General features: G+C 40.7%; 1 protein-coding gene across 4 annotated transcripts in view; it reads left to right on the top strand.

Annotated features, from left to right (window-relative positions):
- LOC124279042 (magnesium-dependent phosphatase 1-like) overlaps nt 1–24,853 on the top strand; it is a 42,772-nt gene that overhangs the window by 4,483 nt on the left and 13,436 nt on the right. For 2 of the 4 annotated variants that reach the window (XM_046714840.1, XM_046714839.1), the window contains exons 2-6: nt 11,153–11,216; nt 17,008–17,068; nt 21,124–21,234; nt 23,404–23,511; nt 24,108–24,193. In XM_046714840.1, the coding sequence (XP_046570796.1) occupies nt 11,183–11,216; nt 17,008–17,068; nt 21,124–21,234; nt 23,404–23,511; nt 24,108–24,193 (400 nt within the window). In that variant the 5' untranslated portion in view covers nt 11,153–11,182. Of the gene's footprint in view, nt 1–7,670; nt 7,889–11,152; nt 11,217–17,007; nt 17,069–21,123; nt 21,235–23,403; nt 23,512–24,107; nt 24,194–24,853 lie in introns of all 4 variants that reach the window. The other 2 variants (XM_046714838.1, XM_046714841.1) reach the window with 2 other exon arrangements.

The following is a 24,853-nucleotide window of genomic DNA, read 5'->3' as shown; positions in this document are numbered from 1 at the left end:
TTCATTTACTTTATCATCAACATGATCAAGGGGAACCAGTGACTCCAAAGAATCATTCAGATGTTCACTTCTGTTTGTCACTGTTGACATCTCCATCAGGACAGAGGCAGCATCTTTCATCTCTACAAGTTCTTTATTCCTCCTTGATTTGTCTTCATTCCTTCTGTTGACCCTCTGAAACCTGACCTGTTCAGACTCTGGTGTAGCCAATTCTTTCTTCTCATAACCCATATTAATATGAGGAATGAAGTCTGGATTAGTAGGATCATTCTTTGCAGAACCTGTCAACATGGTATCATATAAGACTTTAAAATAAGTTTAATAATGTAATACAATATAAATGAAATTAGAACATGTCATCAAGGTTCTATATGAAATAATTTACAGTAAATGAAATTGTTTTCAGCTTCAATTTTGTGATGGAATTATAAGTATTATCTATGTTCTAAAATGGCAAATGGCTGATTTCCACCGCATTTTCTAAATATATACACAATTGCTAATCAAATCCACTGTATGACCAATGATCGAAAACAGGACAATAACATTCCATTACTTTCGAAAAGCTCATTCTCCGATTTAGTTTCTAGAGTAAATAATAAGATGAAGCCTGACAGAAAGTGAAATATATTCCACTTGATCCGGGGTCCAATTTTTCCTGTTGACTTTGAGCCACTTTTCTTTCTTTCGGTATTCAATGGAATTTCACCCCAGATCCTGACTTGAAACGGTTGACACATCCAACAACAACACATGATATTACCATACTGAACGAATTCGACTAAACTCCAACTCAAAGAAAAAGTGATGACAATACTTCGATTTGAACGTGCTGGAATCTATGGTTCTCGCAATGCTTTCTGCCTACCGGATGCGCTTTGGTGGGGGTCACGTGACCAAAACAATGACGTCACTGCGGCAATTCCTATATTAATGATGTGACATGATGCTTTAGTGTCGCCTCAGATGCCAGTAAAATTGCACCAACAAATTTGGTCAAAATGACCCAGGGGAAGGGGGATAATATCAAAATGTCCCAATTTATTTAAAATGATTAAATATATTCCATAAATGCTGTTGCTCCCGACTTTTGCATTCAGGCTCCTGTGCCAACCTGAAAACATCAAGGGAAATTTTCAATGTTTTTCATAATAATATGTACAGACTTGTGCCAGTTATATTGGGCCACTTCTGGATTACAGATTACGACGTGTTTCGATGCAACATTTTGATGCGTGCATAAAATCTAAAACTTTGAAGTTGAAAGATAACATGAGGACATCATGTTCTGTGTCTCGTAACTTAGGAGTCACGTGATGCTGCCCAAATTGTCATCTGCTTGTTTATATCTTGGTACGGCGACATATTTGACCATGGGACGGAAAAGTGGAGAATTGGGGGGTGATGTCAAAGAGTTTATTGTACAAATGCACAAAAATGGATCAAGTCAACGAAAGATTTCTGAGATGTTGGGCATATCGTTTAACAAAGAAGCACCGAAGGATGACTTTGAAGGAAATTACTCCCGAATTTAATATCTGCAGACAAAATGCTGTTTCTCAGAGGGCGGCGTGTTCTCCACAGTGGGGGTTATTTCACCGTGTTGCCAAAAAGAAAATAGCTGTGAAGGACATTAATTAACAGGAAAAAACTATTCTCATGGTGCAGAGAAATGAGAAATAATACTGTGAAAAAATTTCTGGAGAAAGGTGATATTTTCAGATGAGCCACAGGTGGTAATTGGGGATAATAACAGTTTATTTGGGAAGATGACACTATGAAACCTTCTGTCCGAAATGCTGACAAATATATTGATATACTGGATTCCAGTTTGTGGCCCGTGATTGCCAGACACTTTCCACAAAACAGTTACATGTTCCGGGCCCACAGAGTGAAAGATTACGTCGAAGAAAATGAATGAAATTTCTTATCATGGCCAGCACAATCTCTGGACCTAAATATCATTGAGAATGTTTGGCTAAAATTGAAACGATCGCTACAGAACACCAGGAAAGTCATTACTACAACCGATGAACTTTTTGACGAACTCCTTACCATATCGTAAAACATTTCCCTAGACTATGTACAAAGACTGTATTCGACAATACCAGCCCGGATTATGAAAGGACATCTTGCCATATATTAAAGGTCAGTCTTTATTATAAACCCCTCATATTAATCTTTGAATTTGCAGTTACCAATGTAAACAGCTGACGCGATCTTGGAAGAGGCCCAATATAACTGGCACGAGTCTGTACCTTTCTTGAATGTCTTCTTCAAGTATGTCCGAGAGGTTTTGCGTGTCTCCACTGTGAAGGGTATTTTCATTGGGGACACTGTCGATTGCAGATAAATTGACATCAAAAGTAACTATCCCGACTATCTCTGTCATCATGCTTCCACACGTCCAGGAAATGAGTGGTCAATGCGACTGCTTTCCCTGAGTGTCTCTTTGCAGATGGTGCATGCAAAGGGTATAGGGGAACCTGTCCTCTCCGCTTCCTCATACTTCTTGGTCACTCTAGTCCCACAAAGTGTGTGTGTCCAGCCTTCACATTTATCACATGAGATTGATGAAGAAAATATCAACTCAGTGAACAGATCAAAACAAATCAAGTGTCACATGGTAATCAATGGAAAAGATCAAGTGTTACAAGTAGACACAGGTGCTTCAGTAAACATTCTATCCAGAAATTACGTGCCAGATGCAGAAATTAAGCATTCTGTGAAAAAAGTTAATATGTCGAATAATACTGAAATTATTCCTCTTGTAACATCTCGGTGGTCAGTGAAGAACTCAAAGAATAAGAGAAGATATTCTGTTTAATCCGTTATTGTTGAACAGCAGCTGACACCTTTAATTGGTCTTCGAGCGGCTGAACAAATGGACTTGGTTACTGTTCATCCTGAAAACATAGACCTCGTTTGTGCTGTTGCATAGAACTGCTCTGATCTAAAAAGGGACTGCCCTCCTTGAAAATTGACTGCTCTCCTGTGAAGAATGACTGATCTCCTCTGATCTATAAAGGGACTGCTCTCCTGTGAAAATGGACTGCTCTCCTGTGATCTAAAAAGGGACTGCCCTACTGTGAAAATGGACTGCTCTCCTGTGATCTAAAAAGGGTCCTCTGATCTATACTGCCCTACTGTGAAAATGGACTGCTCTCCTGTGAAGAATGACTGCTCTCCTGTGAAAATTGACTGCTCTGCTGTGAAGAATGACTGATCTCCTCTGATCTAAAAAGGGACTGCCCTACTGTGAAAATGGACTGCTCTCCTATGAAGAATGACTGCTTTCCTGTGAAGAATGACTGCTTTCCTGTGAAGAATGACTGCTCTCCTTTGAAGAAAGACTCTTCTGTAACTAATGACTTTCCTTCTGTAGTGGATGGAGCTTTCGCAGCACTGATAAACCTGAAAGTGAAAGAAAATGTGAAGTCAGTCGTAAAGCATGACAAAAGAGTGCCTTTAGCACTCCATCCAAGGCTGAAATCAGAACTTGATTGACCTATGTCCAAAGGTGTTATAACACCAGTAAATGAACCAACACCATGGGTCAGTCAACTCACGATCACAGAGAAGAAGTCAAAGGAAATAAGAATCTGTTTACAGAAGTCTAGATAAGCTGCCTATCTGCGTAAAACACTCATTGAAATTTACAAAATATGCACTGAAATATATCTATAGCTTCCCAAATACGCAAAGGAAATTACAGAAACACTTTTGTTAGTTGCTGACTTGCATACCCTGACTTACCGTTAAAAAGCAAATGCAAAACAAAAAGTAACTGACTGTCAAATGTAACAAGTGGATCGGGTAGATTATCAATTGAATTCCGATTACCTACAAGTTTTCGAAGCGTTCCGCTCCTAAGTCCTTTCTCACCTTTGGTAAGTTAGGGGGATTGGTACTGAACGTTAAAGGAGAATACGAGTGAATTGCAATAATTTGCTGGGTGAAAGATAAAGTCATCAGAAACATATTCCCAAATTTTCAATTAAAAATTATGTATAATTATGTTTTAATCGCGAAATCAGTTTCTGTAAATCTCAGCTTTGGCCATTATGCATATTTCGGCTGGAACCCACGTAACCTTTCCGCTCATGACGTCAGATGTGCCTGGAGTCCGCCATATTGCCAAAGACCAAGCGCTACAGTAGTACAAATCGTATTGTTTCTGTCGTTCTTTTAAATGGTACGGTGGTGTATTGCGTTGGCTGAGGATGCACGGCATCATCGAACATGGGGAAAGAACCACCATTTAATCCGTTTTCCAAGTGAAATTACAGATTTCGGCAGGAGAAATGCGCCGGTCATTCCGAGTCGGACGCATATGAAAGAGACATGCACGCATGGGGTATGGAAATCCCCAAGCTAGGCTGAAGAAGGAAAAGTATCCACGAGATTCATTTATACTCCATCATTCTCTGTAACAACTTACTGTCAGTGGAATTTTTAACATAAATTAAATCAAGTCCGGTGCCAGTCGAATTGCCCCCGCTACAAAATGACCCAGCACATTTGGTCAAATTGCCCCAGTTGGGTAGTCAAAATGACCAAATTTATTTAAAATGAATAAATATAGGGCTAAATGCATAGTTTTGTCAACTTTGATATAATGTTCTTCATATAAATTATTCATAAACTCATAAATAATACATAGTTATGAGTTTACTAATGAAACTTTTATCAGAAATAATACTTCCTAATAACTTATATATGAAGAACATAATATCATAATAAGTTGACAAAAACTATGCATTTACAGCATATATTCAATCATTATAAATAAATTTGAACAAATTAGAATGAATGACCAAATTTGCTTGGGCATTTTGTAGCTGGGGCAGTTAGACTGGTACACATGATAAATAATTTTTTTTATATTATCAAAATCAGTAAGTGATTTCACATGAGCTTGAAAATGTTTCGCTATAACGTTCTTTTCGGTTTGGAGCCCTAAATGATGCAGTCAACTGGAAACATTTCCGAATACAACGGCAAATCATGAAGTACTTTGTTGCTTTCATATTTTTCCATTTTGTCCAATTACGCACGTCATTCTAAGGCTATGACAGAGTACCATAACTATTTCCATAACCAAACAATGGGGAAACATACGTTGTCCTGACTAGTATTATATGAATCACCAGTTTTCGGGAAATAACTTATCTGCGTCGACCAGGCGTGGATCTTGTATCGAGACTTGATACGTTATTAATGTGAACTAGGATCCTAATTTTTTTCAACAAAATAATTCCAATGTAATTTTTGAAGCAGATAATTTTTATTTCCCCTCGTCTGAAGCATAATTATTTTGTTTTTAAATCCCAGACACCATACAGTCACCCATTTGACACAAAATGAACTGTAATCACATTTTTTTAAAAATAATTCTTAGTGACTGGTCATATATTTATAGGGGTGAGTTTGCTGGCTGGAACTGTATGACATTTTGCTGACAAATAGTAATCTTGTTAAATGATATGGTCTATTTTTAGATGTATTTTGACCTCAAGCGGCGCCTCCGTTTCGCTTGATTCTTCTTCTTCATCTTCAGTGGAAGATTGTTTTGCAAGATGTAAAATCGGATCGTATTGATACGGTCTAACATCCATTTCAGAAATGACACCAGGAACAGCTTTTACTGCTTCAGAATCCACGGACACTGTTAAGTTGTGAGGTAAAATCAAAGAGAAAGCCATCAGCAACAGGCACTTATGACGCCATGTCACGTGATACCCCCTCTGCTCATTAACTGTCGGGTGTTTCCGTAATAGGCGGAAATACAAGTACGTTTTTGTGTTTTTATTGCTATTTTACAAACTTTTTGTTCAATTTTAATCACGGAATGTGACTTTTAGAATATCCTTTACAATATATCAAAAGTTTTGTTTTCGTTTGTATTCTCCTTTAAACGAGTTGAGCAACCAGGCCGTTCTCCCTTTCACCTCGCCTTCCAGCACCTTCCAGCATGTGTCTGTAGGGGATGGTTCCTGAAGCAGGGGCTGTCCAGATTAAGGTCTTCGACTTTACTTCACTGGGGCCACCTGATAAATCGTGGGGAGGCGGGGCCTACTTGCCAAACTGCGTCCTTTTGCTTGGCAAAAGTTGCGGCTGAAAGCCTGAAAACCACATTAATTTCAGGACCACCCACTCCCTAGAGTTTTTGTGCCATGTAAGCCAAGGGGTTACCACTTAGAAGCAACCCATCACAAGTTCGGAGCTAGCATATCGGGAGTTGGTGCTTTCTCCAGGCCTCCTTGTGCTATGTGACGTCACGGTTGTTGAGTTGACACAGGGTAATCTGCGGCCAACCATCCAACCGTGGGATAATGCATACCGTGAGATAGGATAAGTTTAAAATTTGGAAATTTTAACCATAAATTGTATACTTATATACTTATCCTATCTCACGCGATGGATTCCCACCCGACCTGCCCCACATCACAGATTACTGGAAGCTCCAAGATGAGAATGACAGTAATGGGATATCACATGATCATCTGAGCGATCTGCATGCTTATAGAGATGATTGATAGATCCTGCTATTGGAGTTGGGGCAGAGGTCAAGTTGTCCTCAGGCCAGAAGATCTGATTCAACTTAGCCTACAGTACGTTTCCACATATGGGTCGTAGCGAAGAGAGAGGTGCATACCGTGAGATAGGATAAGTATTTAAATATACAATTTATGGTTAAAATGTCCAATTTCTCAAAGACTTTTTGCAGGTAAATTTGAAGTCATAACTATGCACATGGTTTAGATTCAATTATCCGACAACTTTTTTATTAATTACATCACAGTTACTCCATCTGTATAGTTTGAATAATGCTTGATAATAATTTGTTGATTTCTTTTATCAGTGAGTCATCGTCATATTCAACCTTATTTGTACCATCAGTGTTTGGAATTTCTGAAACAGTGTTTGATTCATAGCTGACAGATTCGTCAGACAACTTTTCAAGTGAAGTATATTGGTGCTTCCACTGGTGGATTAATATCTCAAATTTTAACTGTGAGCAGCTCGCAATCAGGAATACATGTCTGGTTATTTCTCATTGGATCAGCTGGCACAATATTTTGAAAGTTTTTAGACTGAAGTTTGATTTTACCAGTGCTACAATCCAAAATTCGTTGTCGTACCTTTGAAACGTTTGTTGGAGGAGCGTCAATAGAATGAGAAATAATAGTCTCAAAGACCGAAACAAGAGTACAAGAGCAGGAATGGAAAGTTGCCATCAGTAATAGGAGAAATGTAGTACACATACATTTAGCCTGAAAATTCAAGAAAACCCATTGTAACAGTGACTTTGTTAAAATACATGCATACCAATTCCCAGTACAGTATCGGTGCAAAACCATCAGAGTGTAGTCTATTTTTTTGCCATATTTTTCACTAAATGTAAAGAAATAAGCATTAAGACTTCACCCAGGACATTGAATAGGACTTATTTTGTTATAAAAGTGATCAAAAGCATCGTGTGGTCATCACTTGTGTAATATCAGGAGTAAAACAAACTTTTTCGCGATAGCTACGTTAGCTTCAGTCGAGGAGCCATTTGAAAGAGACATTTATGGCAAGAATGTTACAATATCATTATTTTCTGATTCCAAATATGTGGAGAAGGATGTTATGTTCTCATATTTAACATGTTGCATTTATTAAAGGTGGGGGATAAACAAACCATGAACGTGAAATCTGGGTTGTTCCTTAAAAACTGTAAAGTAGAAAATGGATTGTTGCAAAGGTGCCTGTGAAATACCCCCTGTGAACTTGGTGTCTAATCTCAGCCATCACGTGTCACCCTGAAAAATTAAGCACAGACTGAACAGCCAATCTAACCAAGACACTATGTTCTGCTATGTTCCTTCCGGGGTCATGTTAGGTAACTGTGGTCTGAGGCCATCACCCTTCGTATGCCAGTGACACCTGTAGGAGAAGGGTTTGCTATTGATCTGTTGAGGTATTTCTTGTGTACATTCAGGAGGAAAACATTACCTACAACCAGCAAACATGTAAACAATGGTTTATGAATTGAAGTATCATGACAACATTCAGCCATTCACTGATTAACTTTTTGAGGAAACACTTCCGGGTTTAACGAAATAGAGTTGTAGCATCAACAGTTTACCAGATCATTTCAAACAAAAGATTTCTCATTTTCTGAATGTTTTGGTTTTTTTCTCGGCTTGAATGCAGTATTCTAGACGTAGCCCCAGCCAGCAAAGCCTGCCTGCTGTGGAGCAATTATCACACTATAGCGCGCCTGCTGTCTCGCTATATCGCTTCCTGCGTAAGGCTCCAGTGCTCTCCATTGGCAGTCTTTAGGGGCAAACGATCCTTGTTTTGGGTTTAGGTCTAGGTGTTTTGACAAGCCCACTTTCATTCCCAACTGATGTTTTCCATTCATAATTAACTGACAAAATGGCATACTTTACAAACTATTATTTGTAAAAAAGAAGGAAAAAATGGAATCCTAAACTATGGAACCAAATTGTTTGAGATAGCTGTTATCAGAACCATAACATTTATTTTTAGGGCCTTAGTATGTAGAAAATAGGAGCTCATGTACAATCAGTGTCAGTCACTGTGAAATGCACACTAAAGATTCATAGGTACGTAAGTCACAAAACAAAGTAAATTTAAGCATCCTACTATTTTAAACCGCTGTATATATGTTTTTTTAATTTATGGCTGGATTGTCCAAAAATACTGTCTGAAGGGATGGTGTAAATCCAGCTAGGGTCCATGCAGGAAGCAAATGTACTGTAAGTCCCCATGGTCTCTAGTATGGTGATGTACCTTCAGTTGTTGGCAATCTATAGCCTGTTTTTATATTGCATTGTCATCTATAGTTAAAATGTTTTAGATTTAATTCCTAGTTTTAGATATACATCTGTGATAATCTAGTTGTTTTTCTGTCCTTCGTTGACAGGCTTTTAAAAAAATTACTTTTTATTACTATAAATCTATACCTTGATTTAGTATATGGCTGAAATACTGCTGATGTGACTTGAAATCTTAACTCACTGACTAAACATTCATAAGGAGAATCATCATTTATTGTCAGTGGACAGTGTAACCATAAACAAAACGTACCAAAGTAAGACTAACATACTGTTGCTCACTAGGTAAATTCCAATACATGGTGAAATCTAGAACCAACAGCTGGAAAAGTGGGTCAGAGTTTTCAGTTCATACCCTTTTTTGCTGTGTAATAGTGGTCTACCAGATATATACTGAACCACAAAAGAAACGTTGCCTTTCAAAACCAAATGCAATATTTTGTTCTTACAAAATTGTGTATTTACTATGATTGTATCGTTTTGTTAACATGTTTTTCAATCCAAATTGACAGTTATTACCAACATCAGTGTGTTTTCTGATGAAAAAGCATATCGACCAAACGCACCTAAAAAGGGAGACTACATAAAAGGTTCCATATGATATTTGTGAAAATGAAAATGCACGTGCATATTGTGACAACCCTGCCAATGAAAGCAAGTCCCAAACTCGCCTGAAATCATTTTGGTTTTGACACAATCGACATGGCACGACTTACGAGAGATCAGAGGAACCAAGTCTTGGGACGATTGCAAGTTGTCCAGAAAGCATGGAGGGTAGCCAATCATTTTATTGTTCATGTTAGGACAATCTACCGACCGCAGGAGAGGTATCACATCACTAACAGCATCCAAGACCATCCACACAGTGGGCGAACATCAGTAACATCACAACATCAAGACCGACAGATTGTGTGCCACCATCTGCAGGATCGCTTCCCGAGAGCAACGGAAACAGCACGCTAGACCATTGGGACTGGCAACATACCCATCAGTGCCAATGCAGTGTGTCGACGTTTGCACGGAAGAAACCTCTGCTGTCACAGACCATATCATAGTCCTGTCTTCACCGCTCATCACCGCCAAAACCGACTGCAATGGGCAACTCAGCATCGAAATTGGCGAAATTGGTGCTCTTTTCTCATGAAGCAAGTATTGTGTTTCCACATTCGATGTCAGAGTGAGAGTATGGTGAAGGTGTGGGGAACTGTTTTCCAGTGATAGTATTGTTGAAAGAGACTCATGGGGTGGAACCCGTGAAGGTCCGGGTTAGAATTAACCTTCAGCAACCCATGCTTGTCGTAAGAGGCAACTAACGGGATCGGGTGGTCAGGCTCGCTGGCTTGGTTGACACATGTCATCACTGGATTGTCTGGTCCAGACTTGATTATTTACAAACTGCCGCCATATACTAGTAGCTGGAATATTGCTGAGTGCTGCGTAAAACTCAACTCACTCACTCATGGGGTGCAATGGGTCTGAACCAGATTAGCTGACACCGTGGTGTTCCAGAATCTCTGTGCAGGATCAGGAAATGACGTGACAGCTGCACTCTATATTGACCAAGTCATAGTACCCCACATTGTACCACATTTTGGACGTTACAGAAATCACATCTTCCAGCAACACTCGTGCCCACACTGCCAGAGTAACATTGGACTTCCCAAGACAACATAGCATCTAAACCCTACAAAAACCTGCACTCAGTCTGGATTTGAGACCAAACCTTTGGGACGACATTCAAAGAAGACTGAATGACCTCCACCCAAGGGCGACAACTGCTGCTCGACTCGATCAGCATTTCACAGAGTATGGACGCAATTGCCTATGGCCTTCATCAACCAGCTAATTCATTCCATGTACAGACAATGCAACGGTTTAATCGATGCCCAGAGGCCACACACAACACTGACTTTGGGGGTATCTTAATGATACCATTTTTGGTGATTTTGTTTGTGTGAACTGTAAATGTGATTCCCGAAAATGTGTTCACCATAATTGTCAAGTTTGAACTCAATCCTCTGTTTTGATTGTTAATTAGAGTGAATTAAAGTGTGTGCTTAAGAAACCACTGTCGGTGTGACATTTCTTTTCTGGTTCAGTATATATTTGTGGAAAGGAAAAGGGTTTGAGATGATTCTTGTCTGCTGTTAATTAAGCAGTTGTATTTGTATTAAGTGCCTGGCTCCAGGAAGCACCCACTGTCAAACAGACAACTTTGGAAGTAATCTTATTAAGCATCCAACATATTCCTATCCTTTTGCATTTTCTGAAGTGTGAAACTTTAAACATTCATTCATTTACAGTAGTAAAACAGAACAAGCAACAGTGAACAAATGGCCAGACCAAGGTTGATAGTGTTTGATTTAGGTAAGTTTAATGGTTTCAATAAAATGCTGTGGATGTAATCATTTCTTTTAGCTTTAAACTGCGTTGTATGAGCTATATTCATTTTGAAAAAATAACATATATGTTATAATATTCCAAGGGTGTCATAAGGAATATATTGGACAAAGAGAGTGCTTGTGGGAAAGACTGCACATCCATAGACAACTGATTAAAGACCCGAAAACAAGGTGCATCCCCACATCCATAAATGTGCTACAGGAATGGAAATGAAATTTAAAGGGGCACTGATCCAGAGTGATTAATGTTTCTTGCCAACAATCTAATTACACCAGGTGGTCAGTCCCTGCTCCCTCGACCATGACGGACACAGGGACTGGGCAGCTGTCCACCTTGGCAGAATTTCTTCAAACTAAACAATGGGACAATAATAATGGTAGATGCCCATCAGTTGCCGCTATTTGAAAATACCCCGATAGTTCTAGTCTGATTGTAATAAAGTATCCCAGTAGTGTAGGCTTTTGGGGATTTTCTGATGCGTGGATGGTATAATGACTGATCCAATTTGATCCTATTGCTGTGTTTTTTACCTTGATAATTAATCATGTCATGTAACAATGTGATGTTTATTAACCTATGATGTTAAAAACACACATTTGATTTATTTTAATCCTTAAACTAAATCAACCCCACTTTGCCATTACTAGGAAAATCTAAAAATTTACTTAGGTAATTAGGTATATTCAGTTTTTAACTTTAGTACACAGCAATTGCTTATATGTATTTCGTATGCAACAATGAAGTTCTGTTCGTACCCTCCAATGAGCATCGACCCCTAAGCAATGCAACCACAAACACACACACACACACACACACACTAATATTTATATACAAAGTAAGTGACTCCCCCTGATACCATGTACAAAATCAATTACCCCCCTCACCCCTAGTACATGTGAACAAAATTGATGACACCCTTCCCCTCCACTAACAAGAGTCATCAGAAGATTACATATCCCCCCTGCCCCCACATATTTGAAAAAACAAATCATGCAACAGTTACTAACAGTCCAGCTTGATTTTTTTAGACTAAGTCCGAATCGTTTCCATGGAAACTTGGAAAATATAAATGCCAAAATTCTGTAAATAGCAAAAGGCACCACTTCAAGATCTGCCTCATATATCTGCCAAGTTCTGTTGAAAGATATTAAACGGTTTTCGAGTTGTGCTCCGGAAACGAAGCCCACCCCTCCCTCTTGAGACTAAGTCCGAATCGTTTCCATGGAAACCGAGAAAATAAGAAATCACAAAAATCTGTAAATAGCAAAAGGCACCACTTTTTGTTCGGTTTGATATATCTACCAAGTTTTGCAGAAAAATATAGAACGGTTTTTGAGTTATGCTCCGGAAACGAAGCCCACCCCTCCCTTTAAGACAAGTCCAAAACGTTTCCATGGAAACTGAGAAAAATAAAAATGACAAAAATCTGTAAATAGCAAAAGGCACCACCTTTGGTTCTGTTTGATATATCTACCAATTTTTGTTTAAAAATATTGAACGTTTTTTTTGAGTTAAGCTCCGGAAACAAAATGATTACAGACAGATGGACAAGGCGTCGACTATATCCCCCCGCATTACATGCCAGGGGGATAAAAATCAGCAGCAAATCAAAGGATTAACGAATAACACACTGATTAATTACTTTTATCTTGCACAACGGATTTGTCACAAGTTAGTGTTTATGTATGTATATTTACTAACGTACACAGAATACACCCACATTCTGTTGTAAAGTACCAGTGTAAAAACAACGTCCTTCCTTCAAAGGATTAACTGTCAATATGTTGATTGATTGCTCATTGTTGTCTAAGTTACATTTTTGAGGAATGGTGGACATCATGGAACTAGTTGTCAGGTATAACTATCACTAGTAATAACGTTATATACGTTTTTGCACATTAGACATGGAACATATATTTTTTTGTCAGCTGCAAATGAATGCCATATCGTTCCTTTTTGTAGATGTTTGATGGATACAATTCCTCAAACAAGGTAATAGCATGATATTATTGTTATAACTTGAATCAGTTTTAATTTTAACATTTGTATTTTGCTTTTATTCATTTGTTGTAGCATTCAGCAGAATCATTCCACTTCATTTTTTTAGCCGTGAAGTTAGATGAGACAGACAACATACACTAAGTCGCTCTTAGGGCGTGTGTGTGAAATATGATTCACATTGGCAATCTATAAAATGTCTAGATAGTACAGTCATGTCATAAATTCAATAAATACAGAGTGTGTACTTTTTATGAAGTTCCAAAATGTATAAACATATAATAATAAATTCATCAGGATTATAAGACAAAAATATGGACATACATTGACTTGTTTGGGTTTTTTCAGTTCTAACATGTAGTATCACTGGCAGATTAAGTGAAACTTAAAATTGTGTTCAGTTGTTATGATAGTAATGAAGATGGAAATATGAATGAGTATAAAATATTTCATCTTTGTTGATCAGTGTAAGGATATACATATTATACTTATACCACCAATCACACTTGCGGGTGGCACAGCAGAGATCACAACCCAGTCAAGAATTCTGGGATATCATCCGGGAAGTCGTGGGGGAAAGACTTGAACAAAAGCAAAAACCAGTCCTGGGGAATTGCTCTAGATCAGTGTTGACCGCCTCCGTGGTGCAGTGCTTAGAGCGTCCGCCCGGAGAGCGGAAGGTCACGGGTTCGATCCCCGGCCGCATCATACCAAAAGACGTTAAAATATGGTACTTGTTGGTCCCTGCCTGGCGCTCGGTTGGTCCCTGCCTGGCGCTCGGCATTCATGGGTACAACAAGGACTGGTCGGCTCGGAGTCGGTATAAATATGTTTGAGTGGGGTATTCATGCTTCACTGTGGCATGGTATCTCAGTGGGCTAGCACTATAAAATCAGGTTCAGTCTGGGCTAGTACAAGCAGCCGCACATACACATACACATACACATACACATACACACGCATGCACGTCGTCATATGAGCGAAATATTCTCAAGCACGACGTTAAACCCAATTTCACCTCACCTCACCTAGATCAGTGTCCCTTTAACATATTACCTTTTTTCAAAATGAATACAGCTGATACAATGCAAGGTCAAGCTAAAGAAAACTGTCTCATTGAAAAGTGGTGTCCACCTTTGAATTGGTAAATATGTATTTACAACTTATATTTACAATTGTAAATATCATTGTGAGCAGCTAATGTGATGCAACATCACAGGTTATGTCACAATATCATCTGTACCTGTAGTCTCTAACTTTCAGGCTTCCTTTATATTTCTGCATGGTTCTGTACTAATTTGTCATCAGTTTTCAGGTTGAATGGAACCATGTAGGTGTTTTGGGTCACTTGCCCAGATCCATTGCTGTGGGTAGAAGCCATCAGCTTGATACAAATGTACAGGCTTATAGATGTCTATATTTTCAAACTTCTTCCAGTTTTCAAGCTTGTCAGGGTCATGCTTCTAATTGTCCCAGACAAGTATCTTTTAAAATTGGTTTATTTCCCTGTAATGTGAAAAGACAACATGAAATGTTTATTTCTGTCGGCCATCATGCCAGACAGACAGATAACAGTTGAGTGCCCTAAATGAAGTGATAGCATACTGATGTCACACATAAAGCGCATGATCAGCGACCCATGAATCCATATATATAGTGTGTTATATGAAAGGAAATATAATGAATGTCTTTCACCCGCTGTAATGATGTTTATGATGATAAGCATGATGTTTACATCATACATGATCATATAGCAGTTATTCACTGACGTGAGTTTACACTACTTGATTCAGAATTAAGTGATATCTTAGATATAATTATTACACTAACAATTACAGACAGACCTAGAATGAATATATAAAGGAAATGATTACCTCTTGACAATCACAATTCTTTATTACCCATGAGGGAATTTTGGTGTAAAGTAGAGAGCTCAAACATTGATAAAATGATTAAATTATTTCCATACAATAAATAACACACATATGACACGCTAACAAGGTGAGACAAACACAAGGAATCATTTAAAAGATTAATGCAGTTGGGAACAAAGGATTTTATGGCACGATTGGATTTAAAACAGGGTAAATTATAACGGTGCCCAGAAGGCAGTAATTTATACTCAGTGGATGGGATGATCTGGATCAGATATAATCTTACGGGCTGACTTGAGAACTCTTTCTTCATATATTTCATTTAGGTTAGCAAAAGATACACCTGCAATTTTACTGGCTAATAAAACTATTCTGGTGAGACGGTTTCTGCTTTTAGGGACAAGGTTCCATAGCAGCATTGTACAGAAAAAGCCAGAACGCTTTGAATAAAGCAGATAGAAAAGACACATAATTGATTGATTAACATTGAACGATCTCAATTTACGCAAGAGGTGTAATCTTTGTTGACGCTTCTGGAATATAGCATCTATGTTTACATTAAAATTCAGTTTGTTGTCAATATATGTACCAAGATACTCGTATTCATTAACAGTGATGTGAATAGTCATCATGCAAAAATGGTGACAGTTGAATGTACATTGCAGATTGTCATGAAGTCACAGGTAGAAGCCCATTATTTCACTGTTAGCCAAATATAGGTAGCATGTACGGCATGTTCTCATTTCGCCTTCATACCAATTCGTCTTAAAACAACATTTCATGGTCTGTTGACTGTTGATTACGCAATGGTAAACTAGTGGCACCCCTATGATCTAAAAGTGGACTCTTCTAGTTGAAGTAGTTGAAGGACAAAAAGACATTTTTTAAAGAATTTATTTATATTATTTGTCTTATTTATTTACTGTTATTTGTCCATTTTCCGATCACAATGATATTCACATCATATAACATCATATCACATATGCTTACAATTAAATATATTCACATAGTGTGTGCAATAACTTCTAAAATGCCACTCAAAGAAGTTATAGTGTGTGCAGTCGAGTATTTCATATAAACAGATGAATAAGTAATGCATTATATATATATAAATATAGATAGATTGCAAATCTATCTGCAAATAGATTGCATAAAGATAATAGAAATATTTAGATGGAGTATTCTTACAGAAGATTCTTAAAACATTTATGATAATATTACAGAATAAACAAAGTTTTCTGAGAATACCTTTCTTATTATTGAATAATGTATACATTTTATGAAAATTTGGGTTGGAATAAAAATATGGCTTTAAATATTTAACTCTTGCATTTATAAAGTGAGAACAAATAAATAAATAATGAAATTCATCACCAATGTCGTTACCATTACAAAGTTTACATATTCTATCACGTTTTTGAATATTGCTCCAGCGGCCTGTTTTAATGGGTAAGTTATGATTTGCTGTTTTATAACGTAACACTGCCTGTGAACAATTATCATTTAAAATATCCAAATATTTACTCAACCTTAAATCTAAGTTAGATAAGGAGCTATATAAGATACCTTTTGATGAATGTTCTACCGTAGACAACCACACTTGCTCTTCTAGTTTACATTCATCTAGACATGAGGAAGGATAATTTGGAAGATTTACTTAATTAGTATGGCACTGACCAGTGAGTGAGGTTCATTATAAGAGTACCCGGTAATCTAGTTTTGGAGAAGAAGACCTACACATGCTTACCTACACATGATCACAAAACCACAACCCCCCAAAAGTTGTTATGGCAAATGAATTATCATTGATAAGGATCATTTAACATAGGCAAAAGTAATTCATTTGTATTGATTTACTTACATGTTAAAACCAACTTTTCCAGATTACACCTTGTGGCCGTTTTGGGTGGACTCACATCATGATCCCCCTTTCGTAAAAAGATGGTGAGTATCTGTGTACATGATTTTTGTTGCACGTTTATTGTCATCATATCCAAGTTGCGTAGGTTGATGCTCATGTTGCTGATCTCTGGATTGTCTGGTCCAGACTCAATTATTTACAGACCGCCGCCATATAGCTGGAATATTGCTGAGTGCCGCGTAAAACTAAACTCACTCACTCACTGTTGAGTTGTCCCCATGGTACAGTGCAGGCATGTGAATCTGGTGAGTTGTCCCCATGGTACAGTGCAGGCATGTGAATCTGCTGCCCCCATGGTACAGTGCAGGCATGTGAATCTGCTGTCCCCATGGTACAGTGCAGGCATGTGAATCTGCTGTCCCCATGGTACAGTGCAGGCATGTGAATCTGCTGCCCCCATGGTACAGTGCAGGCATGTGAATCTGCTGTCCCCATGGTACAGTGCAGGCATGTGAATCTGCTGTCCCCATGGTACAGTGCAGGCATGTGAATCTGCTGCCCCATGGTACAGTGCAGGCATGTGAATCTGCTGCCCCATGGTACAGTGCAGGCATGTGAATCTGCTGTCCCCATGGTACAGTGCAGGCATGTGAATCTGCTGCCCCCATGGTACAGTGCAGGCATGTGAATCTGCTGCCCCCATGGTACAATGCAGGCATGTGAATCTGCTGCCCCCATGGTACAGTGCAGGCATGTGAATCTGCTGCCCCATGGTACAGTGCAGGCATGTGAATCTGCTGCCCCCATGGTACAGTGCAGGCATGTGAATCTGCTGTCCCCATGGTACAGTGCAGGCATGTGAATCTGCTGTCCCCATGGTACAGTGCAGGCATGTGAATCTGCTGCCCCCATGGTACAGTGCAGGCATGTGAATCTGCTGCCCCCATGGTACAGTGCAGGCATGTGAATCTGCTGTCCCCATGGTACAGTGCAGGCATGTGAATCTGCTGCCCCCAAGGTACAATGCAGGCATGTGAATCTGCTGCCCCCATGGTACAGTGCAGGTATGTGAATCTGCTGTCCCCATGGTACAGTGCAGGCATGTGAATCTGCTGCCCCCATGGTACAGTGCAGGCATGTGAATCTGCTGCCCCCATGGTACAGTGCAGGCATGTGAATCTGCTGCCCCCATGTTACAGTGCAGGCATGTGAATCTGCTGTCCCCATGGTACAGTGCAGGTATGTGAATCTGCTGTCCCCATGGTACAGTGCAGGTATGTGAATCTGCTGTCCCCATGGTACTGTGCAGGCATGTGAATCTGCTGCCCCCATGGTACAGTGCAGGCATGTGAATCTGTTGAGTTGTTCCGATGGTACAGTGCAGGCATGTGAATCTGCTGCCCCCATGGTACAGTGCAGGCATGTGAATCTGTTGCTGTTCCCATGGTACAGTGCAGGCATGTGAATCTGCTGTCCCCATGGTACAGTGCAGGCATGTGAATCTGCTGTCCCCATGGTACAGTGCAGGCATGTGGATCTGCTGTCCCCATGGTACAGTGCAGGCATGTGAATCTGCTGTCCCCATGGTACAGTGCAGGTATGTGAATCTGCTGCCCCCATGGTACAGTGCAGGCATGTGAATCTGTTGAGTTGTTCCCATGGTGCAGTGCAGGTATGTGAATCTGCTGCCCCCATGGTACAGTGCAGGCATGTGAATTTGCTGCCCCCATGTTACAGTGGCGGCATGTGAATCTGCTGCCCCCATGGTACAGTGCAGGCATGTGGATCTGCTGCCCCCATGTTACAGTGCAGGCATGTGAATCTGCTGTCCCCACGGTACAGTGCAGGTATGTGAATCTGCTGTCCCCATGGTACAGTGCAGGTATGTCTGCTGTCCCCATGGTACTGTGCAGGCATGTGAATCTGCTGTCCCCATGGTACAGTGCAGGCATGTGAATCTGCTGTCCCCATGGTACAGTGCAGGCATGTGAATCTGCTGTCCCCATGGTACAGTGCAGGCATGTGAATCTGCTGTCCCCATGGTACAGTGCAGGCATGTGAATCTGCTGCCCCATGGTACAGTGCAGGCATGTGAATCTGTTGAGTTGTTCCCATGGTACTGTGCAGGCATGTGAATCTGCTGTCCCCATGGTACAGTGCAGGCATGTGAATCTGTTGAGTTGTTCCCATGGTACAGTGCAGGTATGTGAATCTGCTGCCCCCATGGTACAGTGCAGGCATGTGAATCTGTTGAGTTGTTCCCATGGTACTGTGCAGGCATGTGAATCTGCTGTCCCCATGGTACAGTGCAGGCATGTGAATCTGCTGTCCCCATGGTACAGTGCAGGCATGTGGATCTGCTGTCCCCATGGTACAGTGCAGGCATGTGAATCTGCTGTCCCCATGGTACAGTGCAGGCATGTGAATCTGCTGTCCCCATGGTACAGTGCAGGCATGTGAATCTGCTGCCCCCATGTTACAGTGCAGGCATGTGAATCTGCTGTCCCCATGGTACAGTGCAGGTATGTGAATCTGCTGCCCCCATGTTACAGTGCAGGCATGTGAATCTGCTGTCCCCATGGTACAGTGCAGGCATGTGAATCTGCTGCCCCCATGGTACAGTGCAGGCATGTGAATCTGCTGCCCCCATGGTACAGTGCAGGCTTGTGGATCTGCTGTCCCCATGGTACAGTGCAGGCATGTGAATCTGCTGCCCCCATGTTACAGTGCAGGCATGTGAATCTGCTGTCCCCATGGTACTGTGCAGGCATGTGAATCTGCTGTCCCCATGGTATAGTTCAGGCATGTGAATCTGCTGTCCCCATGGTACAGTGCAGGCATGTGGATCTGCTGTCCCCATGGTACAGTGCAGGCATGTGAATCTGCTGTCCCCATGGTACAGTGCAGGCATGTGAATCTGCTGTCCCCATGGTACAGTGCAGGCATGTGAATCTGCTGCCCCCATGTTACAGTGCAGGCATGTGAATCTGCTGTCCCCATGGTACAGTGCAGGTATGTGAATCTTCTGCCCCCATGGTACAGTGCAGGCATGTGGATCTGCTGTCCCCATGGTACAGTGCAGGCATGTGAATCTGCTGCCCCCATGTTACAGGCCAGGCATGTGAATCTGCTGTCCCCATGGTACAGTGCAGGTATGTGAATCTGCTGCCCCCATGGTACAGTGCAGGTATGGTACAGTGCAGGTATGTGAATCTGCTGCCCCCATGGTACAGTGCAGGTATGTGAATCTGCTGCCCCCATGGTACAGTGCAGGTATGTGAATCTGCTGTCCCCATGGTACAGTGCAGGCATGTGGATCTGCTGTCCCCATGGTACAGTGCAGGCATGTGAATCTCATAGATAGGCATGAGACCTTCTACCCAGATGTACCACGGGTGCTCCACCGCCTCCTCTCTGAGGGCTACACACTACATGTGTGATTTTGTTGCAGTGATGGGCAGGTGTATGATCTACATGGGCAGGTGGTCTCCTTCTACCCAGATGTACCACGGGTGCTCCACCGCCTACTCTCTGAGGGCTACACACTACATGTGTGATTTTGTTGCAATGATCGGCAGGTGCAGGTGGTCTCCTTCTACCCAGATGTACCACGGGTGCTCCACCGCCTCCTCTCTGAGGGCTACACACTACATGTGTGATTTTGTTGCAGTGATGGGCAGGTGTATGATCGACATGGGCAGGTGGTCTCCTTCTACCCAGATGTACCACGGGTGCTCCAACGCCTCCATTCTGAGGGCTACATACTACATGTGTGATTTTGTTGCAGTGATGGGCAGGTGTATGATCGACATGGGCAGGTGGTCTCCTTCTACCCAGATGGATCATTGGTGCTCCATCGCCTCCTCCCTGAGGGCTACACACTACATGTGTGATTTTGTTGCAGTGATGGGCAGGTGTATGATCGGCATGGGCAGGTGGTCTCCTTCTACCCAGATGTACCACGGTTGCTCCACCGCCTCCTCTCTGAGGGCTACACACTACATGTGTGATTTTGTTGCAGTGATGGGCAGGTGTATGATCGGCATGGGCAGGTGGTCTCTTTCTACCCAGATGTACCACGGGTGCTCCAACGCCTCCATTCTGAGGGCTACACACTACATGTGTGATTTTGTTGCAGTGATGGGCGGGTGTATGATCGGCAGGGGCAGGTGGTCTCCTTCTACCCAGATGTACCACGGGTGCTCCAACGCCTCCATTCTGAGGGTTACATGTTGGCTGTGGCTTCACGGTATTTCTTATGCTGATGATACTTCTAAAGTGTTTCATCTTTTTAGTTTCTCAAATCAAAACATACAATAATTATTGAACTTCAATTCCAGTCACATGTAAGATATATTTGCTGATGTGTAGTGTTGATTCATAGATAATGTGTACTGATTGTAATGAGCTTAATGCATGCTATTAATACCTTTTCTGTACATGGTCACATGACCATCATAGAGATCCTCGTTCTGATATAGAAACATGGCCTACATAATGCTACATGTGCTAACCTAGGAATGAACGTTACATGAAGGAATAAGACATTACACTGATCAGTACATTTGTGGTTTTTTCTTGTCAGATATATCAACATTAGTTGATAAAAGTTGAAAATAATGAGACTTGCCCAGGATGGTTGATATGTTTTACAGTACAACCAGAAATTATTGAGAATTTAAAGATTGTAAGGTTTTATATTTTTTTCACTCATTACTCACGTATTAAATGTGAATATTAGCAGAACATAACTCCAGATTCAAAGACAGGTGAACAGTTAGTATTTTGTCAAGTCACCATGGGCAGCAATGCAGGCTTCAATGTGGCGGGGCATACTACCGATCAAAGAAGTTAGAAAGTCGTGGACCATGCTGACCCAATATCGGCCCACCTCTTCTTTCATTTCAGCAATATTTGTCAGATTTTTCTTATTGACACTTTCCTTCATAAGTCCCCAAACAGTTTCTATTGGATTTAGGTCAGGGCTATAGCTTGGCCAATCTAATAATGTCATATTTTGGGTCCGAAACCAGGCCTGTGAATGCTTTGAAAGATGTTTTGGGTCGTTGTCCTGCTGGAAAATCCAAACATTTCCATAGAACACGTAAGCAGATGGAAGTAAATGTCCCTCGAGAATATCTGTGTACCGCTCACTGTTCATATTCCCTTCAAATACACAGAGGCGTTGCCCTAACACAGATATGCCACCCCACGTTAAATTTCGGACTGTACTTTGGGCTGATACAAAGGTTTTTCAGTTTGTTTGGTCCAGAATTTCAGTGTATTAGGAAACGGCCACACAGAACTTTCATCTGAGAAAATCACATTGTCCCAGTTAAAATTTCTATGCTGTAAGCACCAGTTCAACCTTCGCTCCTTTTGTTCAGGTTTCATGATCGGTGATGGAATTCCTCGACTTTTCTGCCAACCCATTGCATGCAGCTCAGTTCTAATTGTCTCCTTACAGACAGCCACAGTTCCTCTATCAATCATATCCAGCCTTAAGTTTTCTAAACTACTTCGTTTGTTTTTAGAAACAAGAATACCAAGCCGCCTCCTGTCACTGACAGTCAATTTTCTGGGCCTACCTGCGCCTCCCTGGTGCTCAATGCCATATTCATTTGCAATATTTTTCAAAACACGATAAACAGTGGACAAAGGGATGCCTGTTCTACTTGAAATCAATTTAGCTGATCTGATGCCCTTGTTATAATGCTCTAAAATCAACTTCCTCTTCTCTAAATCATCCATACTGAGGATCACTGAAAATGTCGTCTGCTAGCAAGTAAACAAAGGGGGATAACTCTTCACAAACAAATGAAAAAGGATTAACGGAGTTGTCTCTCTTGAATGAAACCAAGCACTTGATTGCTGGTCACGGTTGTTTATACTAGAAATCCAATTAAAGATATTCCTAAAATTCTCAATAATTTCTGGTCATACTAAATATCAAAAGACACAAGGGTGAGATTCTATATATCGTAAATAATCCTGTCCTTAAATTTTCAGTTGTTTATAGCAAAAACCACTGTTTTAAGTAGCTGTTCAGTAAGCTGTAGTGAAGGTATCAAAACCCATGCTGATCTGATTTGAAATTGGTTTTCAGCAACCCACGCTTTTCCTACGAGGTGATTAACTTCCAATGTTTCTCAGTGCTCATCGCTGTTGATCACTGGATTGTCTGGTCCAGACTCAATTATTTACTCAAATATATTGCTGAGTGCGGAGTTTGACCACAAATATACAGCTAATCTGCTGAAGTGGCACAGATAGTGATTAGCTTTGTGGTGCAGTTATTTGTAGCAGTATCTCCTGATTGAGTCACGTTTGGATGATCATTGACTGGGCATTTTCCATTTCACCGAGTTCCTGGCATGAGTGTAACATCATGAAATTGATGAGCTGATGATATTTGCAGATCAAGAACCCCTCCTGAGGCACATGAATTGTGTCATCTGTTTGACTGGGACAGATACTTCACATATAAAGAAATCTACCCTGGATCTAAAGTCAAACACTTTGGAAGGTAAACACGAGACAACTTCCAGCATGAGGTGAGGTGAGGTGAGGTGAATATTGGTTTTACGTCGTACTTGAGAATATTTCGCTCATATGACGACGTGCATGCGTGTGTATGTGTGTATGTGCCGCTGCTTGTACTAACCCAGACTTAAGCTGGTTTTATAGTGCTAGCCCATTGAGATACCATGCCACAGTGAAGCATGAATACCCCACTCAGACACATTATACCGACTCCGAGCCGACCAGTCCTGGTTGTACCCATTATCGCAAGCGCCAGGCAGGGACCAACAAGTACCATATTTTAACGTCTTTTGGTATGACGCGATCGGGGATCGAACCCACGACCTTCCGCTCTCCGGGCGGACGCTCTAACCACTACACCACGGAGGCGGTCACTTCCAGCATGAAGATACACGTGGTTCATATAAAGCTCAAATAATGGGACTGCAGCTAGCATTTGAAAACAGAAGTCTTTGGTTTGTTTGTATAATTGTGTTAAATGTCACTTACATATTTATGTGGGTTTTTTTTTAATTCTTGAATTATGAGTTCCTTGACAAATGTTAAATGTCAAGACAAATGTGTGACTCTACATTTAAGGTTTACGATGGCAAGTGGCATCCCTTATGAAGACATGCTGTTCTTTGACGACGAGCAAAGAAATATTATTGAATTGAGGAGTATAGGTAGGTGGACCAGCAAGGTTTTGATAACACAGGAGGTAAGCCCTGTGTTTGCTCAACCGGAAGTTGGTCATCATCAACTACCATTTCCTCGATAGACGGTCAATCCCGGTAGAGAGTGAGTCCCAAACTTTGTAAGATTTTGCTATTTCCAAATAGTAAATGTTTATGAAATCGACTTGTCTTATAAGCTGAATGGTCATGGATTATAACCCCTATATCATTTGGTCATGACACATTATATTTTGTTTACATTTGAAGCACTTCTTGACGCGTCTTTCAGCTCTAATCGGAAAAGTCGACCACTTTCGAAGTCTTTACAACATTATCAACTGAATGCATTTCACGTATTGTGCATTTTTAGGCTAAATGTGGTTATGTAGTCACTGTGTCAGGATGTTAGCTTCTGTCAAAGCATACTAACTGAGATATTAACGAAAACAACGGTAGTTACGTGTTTCCTGTTATTTATCAACTGAGGTAGGACCTTGGTTTGAAGTCTGCAGTTGTGTATTGAATGACATATTTGGTCCAATGTTTCTCTTTTTCCATCTATGCAAACTTTTAAAGCAATGCCACTGAAATATTCTGAAATCTTAGTAAGATAGAAATGATAACTGGGCCATCTGTGCACTTAAATGTGTTTTCAACCTTATCCAAAAT

Source organism: Haliotis rubra, unplaced genomic scaffold (assembly GCF_003918875.1).
Source record: "Haliotis rubra isolate DU_JTF1 unplaced genomic scaffold, ASM391887v1 Scf245, whole genome shotgun sequence".
NCBI lineage: Eukaryota > Metazoa > Mollusca > Gastropoda > Lepetellida > Haliotidae > Haliotis > Haliotis rubra.
This window is presented reverse-complemented; position numbering and strand designations above follow the sequence as displayed.